The 13,228-nt window shown below is 35.6% G+C and overlaps 1 protein-coding gene across 1 annotated transcript; it reads right to left on the bottom strand.

Moving 5' to 3' along the window:
* Nucleotides 1–2,781: 2,781 nt before the first annotated feature.
* LOC129779828 (uncharacterized) lies at nucleotides 2,782–3,807 on the bottom strand. Its single transcript, XM_055787545.1, has one exon. It carries the CDS (start codon nucleotides 3,805–3,807, stop codon nucleotides 2,782–2,784), a length of 1,026 nt encoding a protein of 341 aa, XP_055643520.1.
* Between the last annotated feature and the right edge of the window lie 9,421 nt (nucleotides 3,808–13,228).

The following is a 13,228-nucleotide window of genomic DNA, read 5'->3' as shown; positions in this document are numbered from 1 at the left end:
TGTTTATGGTCTCATTGCAGGGTGTTAATTTATGGAATCACATGGATTGAAAATGCGCCTAGAAACGTGGCTCCCGTGGTTCAGTATTTACGATTTTACGCTGATCATACAGCCCAATGAGAATCGAAATCGCTAACTAGTAACAGCTAACAAATTTAACAAAATGTTCCGACTATAAGAGAACCTGATTTTTTTAAAGAAAGTGCAGCTGTATTGCCCTGTGCTTTGGCCGGTCGTGATCGTACCGAGAGTCTGGATTTCGATTCCTGTTCAAGCCGAGAGGTTATTTGTGGAAAAGACTTCCTTCGACTTGCATTGATTCCAATTATTGTTTAAATTTGACATTGATTTTATGTACAAACCTTTCAAGGATATCTGCATTTTAGTCATAAGTAACAATTGTCCTCCCCAATAATCCACACGAGTTTGAACTCAGTGAACATCCCTATCAGTCCACTCACATCTGCTGCCAAACCGTTTGTCGCTGAAGGTGAGCTCCAAAGAGTCGTTTGGAATCCAAAAACTGTAATTTCCAGCGAGAGTGGGAGCACAGGACGAATGAGCTTTTAAAATAGTTGGAGTGAACTCCAGTCCGGTGTTTCCTGCCTTTCCGCCTCCCCCTCCCACAGTGTATCCCAGGTGAGACCGCACTGGCCGTGTCCGTTTCGGTAAACTATACAGCTCAACTGGAAGCTAACTGCACAAAGGAAAGCGAACAATGCTCAGATTAGAAGAGCTCATTTTAAACCCCGTAGACGTAACTCTAGTAATTTTACTTTTTAAATTGTTGTAAACCTCGCACGGCGGAAACTTTTCCACAACCCACCGCGGGATCCATTCGGCATACACAGTTTCAGCTGCCCTTGGCTGGTGGTGAAGAGACGGCTGCCAACGTTTCAACGACACGAGCTGGTTTCATCTGGCACTGAAGGTTGATGAGAAAATTATGCTCGGCTGGTACATTGGTGGAGAGGCTATGAAGGCCTACACATTGAAGAATGAATTTATCCATGTGCGATAGCGAAAATTCTACGGAATGGAAATGTGTTCAATTTTTCTATGGATGTAGCATTTTACATCGATCGATATCATGTGATCTTGAACTAGAATTAACTATTGATGCCACTGCAGATTTTTACTAATACACTACCATAAAGTTTTTTTTTTATTTGAAACCATATTTAAAACCATTAAGATTTTGGCAACCTGAAATTTTGATACAGAACTAAAATTGCACCTCACCTTTGCAGAATTCTAAGTGGGATGGCCCTCCAGGAGATTAAAGCGGACAGTTCTGATGTTGACCTGCTCGCTCTTAACAAATTAAAATTTTTGGACGTGTTGTCAAAATAGAATATGCAATTTAAAATTAAATCGTCTGTATAAATTCACGAGATACGCCCGCAAAGAGATTGAGGTCAATTTGATGATGGCACCTCTCATTAACTCAGACACATTTAAACCTAAATATTAGCCACAACTTCGAGCGTTCATGTGAGGTGGCAAGTCTTTGAAATAACACTACATCACTACTTTTCCGTTCTTCTTGCTCTTCCTGCCATTTCCAGCTATCCCAACGATTTGGCTTTAATTACCCAATTTTAGCAGCCTGACAAAAAAATCTATCGTACATCCAGATCAGCAGCCACCCGCCCTCTGTTCTACGTCCTCTGCCCAAGTCCCAATGCACAGGCTCAGCACAACCGGTGGCATCGGAAAAGGACGAAAGTAATCAAGGTGAAATATTGCTCCATAAAATTTAATACGCATTATGCTCATTATCGTTACTAATAAGGTGGCACAAAATTCGCTTCCACCTAGCAGTGAGGTTTGGACACGGCTCGTACCATTTTTGGGGTGTTGTCGTACCATTCGTCTAAAATGAAAAGATTTCTCTGCAAACAAATGCCGTTCGCTGTTCGTTCTCCATTCTTCTTTTAGGTATAGCGGAGGTGGGGATGAAAGGGACATGTTAAGAAGAATTTCAATTATATCTTTGGAATCTCATGTTTCCCAAAACTATGATGCAGTTTCTTGCAATTCAATATACTGTTTCTCTACCTAATTGGCCAAATATTTTACAAAAAAGTGTTTTTCAATGTTTTTTACTAAAATAAAAACAGACCGAAAAGTATAGCTTTTTTTTCAATGCAGGTAATATGGACATAAAAGTACCAATGAAAATGGTCATCTCGAATTTCAAAAATTACCCCATAAAAATGTTCACCAATTCGAAAAAACACCCTATACCAAATATCAGTGCAATCGGACTTAAAGGAGAGTGGCGCAAACGGTCAAAGTTTGAGTTTTTTGAAAATCTAAAAATCACCCAAAAGGCGATTTTTGACAATATTTTTTAGATGACACTAGATCTCGACGTTTCATGCAATTTTAAGACATTTGGCATCAATTTTTTTTTCGAAAACCCCGATTTCCTTTACTCCCCCTCTTGGGTGATTTTTCGATTTTCAAAAACCTCAAACTTTGACCACTTCGTGCCACTCTCCCTTTGGTCCGATTGAACTGATATTTGGCATAGGGTGTTTTTTCGAGGTGGTGAACATTTTTATGGGATAACTTTTTGAAATTTTAGGGTCGATTCTTTCCCATACATTCATTGACACCCTAATATACATATAGTGGGGGTAATATGGACAGGTTTGTACAGGGTGAGTAGTAATAACTGTCAGTAAAGCAAATGGTCACAAAAATTAAACGCTTGAATAAATTTTAATTTAGAGTGTATTTCATTTTAAGTACATCCATAACATTTCTCTTAAATTAGTCCAATTCGAATCTTTCTCCCTTTGCTTTAATTACCAGTCGCAATCGTTGTTGGAAAGCGTTACAGCTGGCACGCACAATATCCTGAGGCATTTCATTCCAAACCTTCTCCAAGCGTTGCTTGAAAGTGTCCACTGTCAATCCTTTGGTACTCCCTAGTTTGCCAAGCATGTAACCCCATGCAGAGAAGTCGAGAGGATTCAAATCAGGCGAAGAGGCAGGCCACTCTTTCGAAGAAATAAAATCAGGAAAATTGTCCTCACACCAAGCCTGTGTAGCTTTTGTCTGATGAGACGGTGCAGAATCTTGTTGGAAGCAGTATGGCGTTTTCTTGTAGTGTTTTTTGACAATGGGAAGCAAATGGTTCTTCAGAACATTGTCGATGTAATATTTAGTGTTGATTTTAACACCAGGTTCGATAAACAGCAAGGGAACCTTCAAATTTTTGGAGAAACATCCCCATACCATCACCCTGGAAACATTTTGGAATCCTTGAACAGCCAGCTTGTCCCGTGGAAAATCAGAAAGATGTGCTGCATATATCCGATCATTTTGTTGATTGTGGTGATCCTGTAACAGGAACAATTTTTTGTCCGAAAACAGAATTTCACAACCACCGTGTCGCTTGAGCAGCTGCCGACATCTTTGGACTCTTCCAGCCTTCTGCTTTTCAGTCAAACCGTGCACCCGTTGTTTTCTGTATGAAATCAATCGAAGATCATCTTTCAAAATAGTCTTCATGGTTGACTGCGATATCCCCAGCTCCTTGGCCATCTTACGTCCAGACTGAGCAGGATTCCGTCGAACTCGCTCTCTTACTCGTTTGATGGCTTTCGGACTCCTCACAGTGCGTTTACGACCAGGCTTGGGAAGTATTTTCCAAGAACCAGTCTCCTTGTATCGCTTGATGGTACGAAAGATGAATCTTTCGTTAATTCCGAGTTGTTTCAGCTTCTTTAAGATATCACACGGTCGAAAACTTTTCAAGAACAGACTTATCACAAGCTCCCTTTTTGCGTCCATGGTTACACCAACTCTTAAACGAATGAAAATTCAAACCAAACTTGCAAGGGATGTTGACATTTGAATACACTCTAAACGAAAAATATGCAGACACATCTGTGATTAACCCATCTTAAATTAAACACGTCTATAAAACACTGACAGTTATTACTACTCACCCTTATCGGTTTATCGATCGTGAGAGGAATAATTTTATTCAACCAAGGTCTGAACTCATCACGAGTGTCCGTAGAATGGTGAAAAAATCGAATTCACCCACCTAGAAGTGATATCGTGCTTTTCAGCAGTATAAACGAACAGACCCTCAACTATTTTGCTTTCGGTTCCAGTCAGCTTCTAAACAGCTCACATTTGGCGATTTGATTTCCATTTATAGACGCAGGGCATTCCTTACGACGAATTAAACATACTTTTTACAGTCCATCTCACTCCCACTGGCAACTGTCCGTTTTACCCCACCTGTTCAATTATTTCAATTATTTAAATTTTTCCACTCAAAAATGAATTTACTTTTCCGTACATACCTAATATCGCTTATCTGTTAACTCACAAACCGAAATATAACCATCAGCGAATTGAATTTTGATATTAAACCACTCAAAATGCTTGATATCGAAGAAGCTAAAATTACATCCACACGCGGAATCATGTATGATTTTCGGGTTTTGTTCCCCTTTTCCACTTTGGATCTGTATTCATTGCCATAGGATGGCTTAAATATTATAGAATAACATGTAGAAGGTGTTCCCATTAACAGCAATCTGAAATTCAAAATGCAACTATACAAACCAACTACCTGTCCATATTACCCCCACTGTCCGTATTACCCGCAGTTCCCCTACGTGTAGATATGTTTTCTTAGAAAATGGAGTGATTCTGGTTAATTTTCTGCATTTTGCGAAATTAACTGTTTGGAAATTCTTAAAACGGGGAGACAGTGTCGGACGAATGCTAGTTTGATTAATGAAACGGATAGTTCAATTAACCTACGAGTAGAGAAGTCCGCGCATTTAGGGTTCGAAACTTGTATTCTGGTGTGTTAACATAGAAAGACGATTTATTGCTTTGCTTCTTGTCTTTCTTCAACATTCTTAGTAGTAATCATTAATTATGAAAACAAAATCTGGTTATTGTTTGTGTAAAAGTGTAATGTTTTTCAAACAAAACTAGCTCTTTGGCTTTAATTTCATATATCGATCATCTAAATCGGTTCAGTAATTCAAAAGTTATGAATTATTGAAAAAGGTCATTTTTGGAAAAAACCATAAAATAAAATCCACCATAAAATGGAAATGGCCCCCCTGATGAAAAAAAAAATTTAAAAAAAAACGAGTCTAATATTTTACAATTTTCATGAAAATATGACAATCACTATATGGGAGGCGATCTGGCGTAGTGGTAACATCCATGCCTCTCACGCTGAAGGTCACGAGTTCAATTCTCACTCCCGACATTCTTCCAAAAATGGAAGTAAAAAGTGACGAACCAGCCAAATGAGTTGAAAGTCACTATAATACAGATAAAAAAAAAAAAAAAAAAAAAACAATCACTATATCGGTTAGGCATGGAATTCAATTTTGTGCTTGACCCATTCTCACCCCCCACACAGTGTAAATAAGAGATTATTTCGAAAATATTGAACTTCGAATGGAAAAATTATAGGAGGTTGTGTCCAAGATACGACCGCATTGTTGACGTAGAACTACGCTGTTATTTTAAATAAGTCGCTCGTTTATACCTTCGGATACTATTCTATAATGCTGTGAAATTTTAGAAACAACTGCATAGTATAATAATCTCTGAAATTGTTTTTTCATTTCTCTAGGCATCGTTCGTATAACGCTGAGACGAGACATGACAATAGGGGGCCGATTCCGGACCACTTCTTCTGTCAAACTCGGACCACTTGCAACTCGGCTCCTGATTGATTGATGAGGAAAATAATTGACAAAGATAAATATACAAAGATGGGGTTTCCAACATATTTACAGTGTTGTCAAATATATTCAAAATTGAATAAACGTTATTTTATAATTTGGGAATGCATAATTTTATCAATATTTCACTACTGTTAGTTGAACGATATCAGGTTTGAATTATAAGGTCTTATTCCCGTTTAGACTTCATGGTGAAAACGAAATGAAGTGTATCCGCGATGACAACGATACGACATCTGGATACGAAATTAGTGTTTAACAAAACTTACTACTCTCTATCAGATCAGCCGGCCCGAAGGCACTTTTAAATTGTTAAAATACGAATGAAATTTTTTTCTTGGAGTTATTCCTTAACTCGAAGCACGTTTTTTTTACCCTAACTTAACCTATTTTCTATACACCTTCCGATATTCTCACCAAAACTTGTCATAATATAGAATTATCTTCAGATACAATTTTTGTAAAAGATTTTTTTACCACATGAAGAAAACAAAATTTTCCATTGACATTGAACACTAATTTGATACGAAGAAGTCAATTTACATTCATAATTTCTATTTGAAAAGTATTCATGCTCTCTGAAAACCCAACATTATCTTGCCGCTTCACTATCTCGTAAAACGAAGTTCAATGACGTGTCGTCATTTCGTCCTCATCGTGAAGTGTATACTGTAAGCCCCTAATCTCTTGATAAATAAAATTAAATTCTCAATTTAATTCATGTATTTCATCATATCATACTCCTGTTGTCGAATCTACGTTTTCTAGTTTTCTTTATTTCTACACATTTGATTTTTTTAATACTCTTTTAATACAAAAATAGTACATCTCATAAAATACATGATACGAGGAACACATGTTTCTCACATGGGAAAATAATCATCGAAATTTTATAACATTTGGCAACCTTCACACCTCGCTCTCCTGTTATCTAGCAATTGGTTGACGAAAATGCAGTAAGAAAAGTAAGAAGCCAGTTGTCACGTCTTGTCTTAGGTATAACGTAAACCAAGCGCCAAACAAGCGGTCGCCATAGCATACATACAGAGCCATACATTGGTGGCTTGACTACTAGGAATATAAACACTTCTCATCATTTTGCGCTATTCTCAAAAGAAACGCTTCTGTTAATATTATTGGCCTCGAAAAAAGTTGCATTACTTTCTCATGCTCGAGATAAGCACAGCTGTCACGCTGACGCTTGCCTCGAAATTTTATTGCGTTCGTTTTTTGCAGGGCTCGAGTCTGCTTTCCTCTTCTTCTTGCTCATCACACATTACGCGAAGCGTCTAATTTATGACGCGGAAAGAAAAACACACGATACGAATAACGCGAAAAACGAACTGAAAAAACCACACGACGATATCCAAGTTGGATTACCACAGGTGGAGTCCAATCTTAGATCGAAGCTCAGCGAAAGCAAAGTGATCTGGATTGCTCAACAGTCCGATGCCGAATAAAAGTTTGCCTCAGCGAGATCCACTGTAGTATTCCCCTTCATTCTTCTCCTTTTCCTTTGTTCACGGAGACTTTAAATCCTACGATTTCCCCTCCGTTGCTCATTATTGACAGCTCTGGTCGGGAAAGCACACAAATGGACAGAACAAATGTAAGGAAAAATGGAAACGCTTAAAGTTTTCATGAATTTTAACCATTTACAAACCAGGGGATTCGAATGTATAGCATATTAAACGAATTTTAGGGAATTTCCGATTCGTTTAGTGTGTAAATCGCCAAAATCCGTTTGCGGCAAAAATAGTTATTAACGTTAACTTTATTTCATAAAAACATGACCTGTTTTCTGATTTGGCACCCGTAATGAAAGACGTAGTTCTACGTCAAAAAAATTTTTGATGTTCAAAATCAGTAATGACTCATCTAGCAAGACTTTAAAGAATAATTCAATCCAATATTTGCAATTTTCGTAGTTCTGTATAATGCTGGGCATGAGATTTTTTTCTGAGTCGTTATTTGATGGCAATTATGCATCAAACTTTGATGAATTTATTATATAATAACTATTTGGACTACAGTTAAGTATTATGCATTGGAAGTTGTGGCACTATGTCCCCTATTAAACGGCTTACAGCTTTCAAAAATATTCGCGATATTTGTCAAGATATTACTAATAGTAAGATTCTCCATTTTTTACACAATTTCACCCCCATAACCCATTCTCTCCCTCATTGACGGTAATTAAAGAGGAACAGAGGAATCTAATCATAATCCAGGAATTGATTGAAAAAAGGAAGATAAAAAGATGTATTTTTTGATTTAATTACAAATTGTTATAACAAATAAGTAACAAAGAACAAACAAGGTGTATAATCGAGGCACTAAAACTTGACCTAACACTTCTTCTACACTTCTTCTATCGGCCAATTCTAGATGTTTCTGCTCAATAACTAGCTTCAAACGGTTCAGTTGTTGACAGTAGAGATTTGAATTTAGTGTATTGCACTGAAACAAAAAAAAACATTCAAAAAATTGAAAAAAAAACTAAACGAAAAAAATTCATTGCACGTATTTTTATGTTACAGTATCAACACCATAAACCACATTCACAATTTCAGCGTTGGATTTTCGTCTTTATCAAAGAAAAAATGTAAAATGTACCGAATTTTCTCTTTGTTGACCTACATCTCAATGGAACAATAAAAAACAGCAAAAAAAAATTGAGGGAAATGTCACCTTTACAACGAGCCTAAACTTTAAAATGTACAATCGATATTATGCGAGATATCGATCACTACAGCCAGCTATCGAGAAAATAATGGATTACTTTTACGCAACCTAATATTAGTTTCGGAAAAGAGGAATTCATCGTTTACGAAGAAAAACTTCAATACATATGGTTTAGCATATGGTAGGTGTCCCAGTGTTCCAGGTAGGTGGCTCTAAGCATTAGTGTTGTTTTAAATCAAGATATCAATATGTATATTGCTTCCATGTGTTTGCTAAAAAAATATTCAGAAATATAAATATATTTTTTTTAAATTACACTGAAAAAAAATAACTTTAGATTCATTTACTTTTTTACATTAGTTGGTAATATTTTATTTTATTTTCAAAGAAAACGTGTTAACGTTGCTGGTACAAATATTAGAAGTTCTCATATTCCAATGTATGAATGACTTATTGGTTATTTTATGGGCAATTCATATATTTTTCTGAGCATTTGAAAAAAAAAACATTTTTCACGAAGATTATTTTCAAAACACATTTTTCCCAATATATTTTTTTTAATGTTTGTCATACTTTTAAAACTTCAAACAATTTTCTACATTTCCTTCTTTGACCAGAATTGTTTATGTCTTATAGTTTTTAGATTAGAATTTTATATAAAAAATTATGAAAAAACTGGTACTTATTTTTTTGTTTTCTGGTATTCAACTTAATATTTCAGCAATCTGAGATGGTGCTGCCAAATGCCAGTCAAGTCGGCATGAAATTCCTTTCTATAATTGGGTAAAATGTTTCCAGTAATAGTGGTAGTTCATTTTTATTTTCAAAAATTGCATTTATATGAGCAAATGGATATAATTTTTGCTCTCTTGGAACTGTGAGGTATTGAAAGCATAAAAAACAACTTACTCTGCTCTATATCATCTTCATTTTAGATAGTTTGGTCCAAGCACATTTGAAATAAGTTTTGTTAATACAGATTAGTTACAGTTCTGTTTTCCTCTAGAATGTAGCTATTTAAAACTAACATTAAATCAGATGAAATCAGGAGTACTTGGAAATTTAAGAATGTTCTAGTTTATCCCTCTTAATCCAACCAGCTTCCAACTGTTTCATTTTACTGTTTAATTTTCTTTCATTTTTCTATGCAGTATTTACTTGCAGTGCTGCTCACGTAGTTCGACATCTTACCTTCCATCCGATCCGCAGTATTTTTTTCGACTTTTTTACTTCAGATTGTTCTTTTTCTTTCTCATTCTTTTCTTTCATTTTTATTATATAATTTTACTTCTCTTGTTCCAACCGTTGTATTTAATTGGCGTCCCTCTGCTGTCAGAATTGGGAAGAACTTCCGAGTGTAGTTTCGATGCTTCCTGTTGATCTTCGGTGTTAGCGGAGATGCCGAACATTTGCTGAAATAAACATTTCCTGCACCAAACGGGCAGAGTCCGTTGACGTGAAAACCGTTTGAAATGCTGACTTTCTTTATTCCGGTATCCAGTATTCCAGTATAGCTTTCTTAAACGTTTGAGTGCGGAGCAAATTTTGTGAGCATATGCCAAAAAATGCGGATGAGTTTGGGTATATTTAAAAAAAATACTAAATAACGTAAATAACTGATTAGGTCACAAAAGATGTACAGGTAAACTTCGATATAACGTACATTTCACTTTCAAAATTGTACGTTGTATCGAATTGTACGTTATATCGAAGCATAATAAAGTACTCACAAACGTAGTATATAATACATTCTTGTGTTGCTGTTTTAGTAAAGTTAATGAATAACTTCAATCAAAAGACAAAACCAGTCTTTCTCATGATGTTTTCCTTCGTACTGTTGATTAAAGCTTGATTTATTTAGAATCCGGAATCACAAAACCAGCTGTACTTCGGGATTGATTTAAGGTACAAAACTTGTTTTAGCATCACAATACAGATAATTCATGGTTCTATCAGAAAAAAAAAATATTGAAAAAAATATTACACTTTGGAAATGTGTACGTTATATCGAGTGACATTATATCGAAGTTTCCCTGTATGAAAAAACGGGGTTTATAAAATTTATCAACATTAACTCCCTTATTTGTATTTGATGAATTTCATTCCAACTCGTCTTGGTAGCACCATCTCAGATAGCAGCGAAACGTTGTGGGTGTAAACAAATGGGTCTTTTAAGCCATTTTGCACACTTGAAATATTCAAAAAAGAACTAGACTACTTTTTTAAAAGGGCCAAGAAAATTTTCTTGATTTTGTTCAAAAGTTATAACTCAAAAACTATATTATCTCTAAAATTTGGGTCAAAGGATGAAATATAGGAAATTGCTTATATTTTCATAAAAAATACCAAATTATTTAGCAAAAAAAATTTCGCTGAAAAAAAATATTTTAAAAATTAAAATTCATTTTCACAATTTTTTTTAAATTCTCAAATACATGAAAAAGTTGTTGTTCGGAAAACTTGACTCCCTGTAAAAGTGCCCATCTTCCGGTGTATGGATGACTTGTTGGAAATTGTATGGGCTATTCATATCTATGTTTTTAGATATTTTTTTAAAACTTTTTTCCGAGAAAAATAAGTTTTAGTTTTCAAAATATTTTCTCTTTCTCTTTCTCTTTCTCTTTCTCTTTCTCTTTCTCTTTCTCTTTCTCTTTCTCTTTCTCTTTCTCTTTCTCTTTCTCTTTCTCTTTCTCTTTCTCTTTCTCTTTCTCTTTCTCTTTCTCTTTCTCTTTCTTTTTCTCATAATTCATAACACTTGAACTACTAGACCGATTCAGATGATCAACATATCAAATTAAAGCCAATCATTTCATCAACGAAAAAAACGCCTCCCTGGTTTCGAGATATGTTATGTGAAAAATGAAATATAAAAAAAAAACTATAGCGCCTTTGGTCCCGAGACTATCATAACAATAAAAAACGAATACAATCAATAATCGGTTTATCAGTTCAGTAGTTCAAAAGTTATGAATTTTTGAAAAAAGTCATTTTTGGCTCAAAAATTGTTTTTTTGGACCATCGTAAAATGAAAATGGTCACCCTAACATGGAATGGCTGCATATAAACTTCTAAGCATTCGTTTTCGAACAAAAATACCTTCCACTACGATAAGAAACGATGGCCCTAGACGTTTAAAAAATTCCATAGAATCGCTAAAAAAATAGTTGAGGGTCTGTCCGTTTACTGAAATTGTTTAATCGATAGTTTCGAGGTATCGATAACAACAGAAATCTACCGGTGTTAGTTTGTAATCTATCTATATATCTATCTATATATATGTTCTATGACACATTAGCAGCCAAATTATTCTAATCCGAAATCTCGAAAACCATAGAAACATTTTTGAAGCTTTTTCCTAAAAGAAGATAATCGAGGTGAAATATTAGTGAAAATTTTAAAATACATTTTAAATTTAACTAAAATACATTCTATTTGCACTTAAGAAATAGAAAACAGGTTTGAGCGGGTGCCCTTTCTCCACTGAACTGAACGGAACACTGAACTGAGTATGCAATTCGAAACGAACGGCAGCAGAGTAACAACTGAATTGTGCCTCGACGCACAATTTTGTTTGGTTTGGTTTTGTTTGGTTTGGTTTTGTTTGGTGCAAACAGATTGTTCACGTCAATGGATCAATCAGAACGCGCAATGTTTCATAACGGTAAGTAAAAAAGGCAAATTTCTTAGACAGAAAAACACGATTAAAGTATAATGCCACAATTTAATATTTAGCGACTCGATCTCAGAATACTGAAAGTAGGCCAAATTTAAAGCTATCTGAATTGGATTAAACCCTAATATTGAGGAGCTTGGAGAGAGTTTCAATTTCAGAGGCAGTCTGTGAGATTGCGTATTACACATCGTATTTCTTCAGAAATCTACTCATTTCCAAATCAATATAATTTTCGAAACGATTTGCATGAAAAATGTAACACACAATAGGATTGATGTAGTCCGATATATTATCTTCAACACTTTCTAGTGACAAATATAGTATAAAGTAAATAACTGGTTGCATGAGATCAATCGTTTTTATTTGTTTCAAAATTTCCTATTTTCACGACATTCGTCACATATAATGAACAGAAATGTGAATAAAAAAAACAATGGAATATTTCGAGCGTTTATTCCACTTTTCCTCGCGGCATGGTAACATAAAATGACGTCGACAAATCGCGATCAAATTCACCGAAGCAAAACCGACCGTGCTCAGCGGCCAGGTCAAATTTTTACCCACCAGAGATGAATCGTGAGAATGAATTTATGCGTTTGGGTAATTCTGTACAACGGTTCCTCTCCGGCGGGGGGAGAAGGGAAAGCATCCTGACCGGTAGACAGTTAAATTGAATGATCTTCTTTTTCGCTCCTCTCAACACACGAAAGCATCGTGAGCATACCTTCAAGGTATGGCGCTCTCTAATGGGCAGATTTTGAAATTTGTTAGATGGGAACCCATGTGATAAGGTCGGATGGGTCCCAAGTGTTGAAGTATGAGAACGGCTCACGAAAATGGGGAACATTCACTTGCACCGAATGATATGCTGACCGTCAACTGCTCGATTGTGTGTGTGGTTTTAGGATTTTAATTAAAATTTTTGCAAATTAGTTTCGCCTGCATCAGGGAAAATCTGGGGAAGTGTCCAAGTGAAGCTTGAAAAATTGCTGCTGATTCACCACATCCAGCCGACAAGACAAGACAGAAAGGATCCGCACATTAGACGGCATTCAACAACAGCTGGGTCAACGTGTAACGTTGCCCATGATATTACCAACCAAGCAGAGCGGTTCATATAAATGTA

Source organism: Toxorhynchites rutilus, chromosome 3 (genome assembly GCF_029784135.1).
Source record: "Toxorhynchites rutilus septentrionalis strain SRP chromosome 3, ASM2978413v1, whole genome shotgun sequence".
NCBI lineage: Eukaryota > Metazoa > Arthropoda > Insecta > Diptera > Culicidae > Toxorhynchites > Toxorhynchites rutilus.
This window is presented reverse-complemented; position numbering and strand designations above follow the sequence as displayed.

Bases quoted from the DNA above. Each gene is read 5' to 3' on its own strand.
- LOC129779828 (XM_055787545.1), bottom strand. From the start codon at position 3,807: ATGGACGCAAAAAGGGAGCTTGTGATAAGTCTGTTCTTGAAAAGTTTT.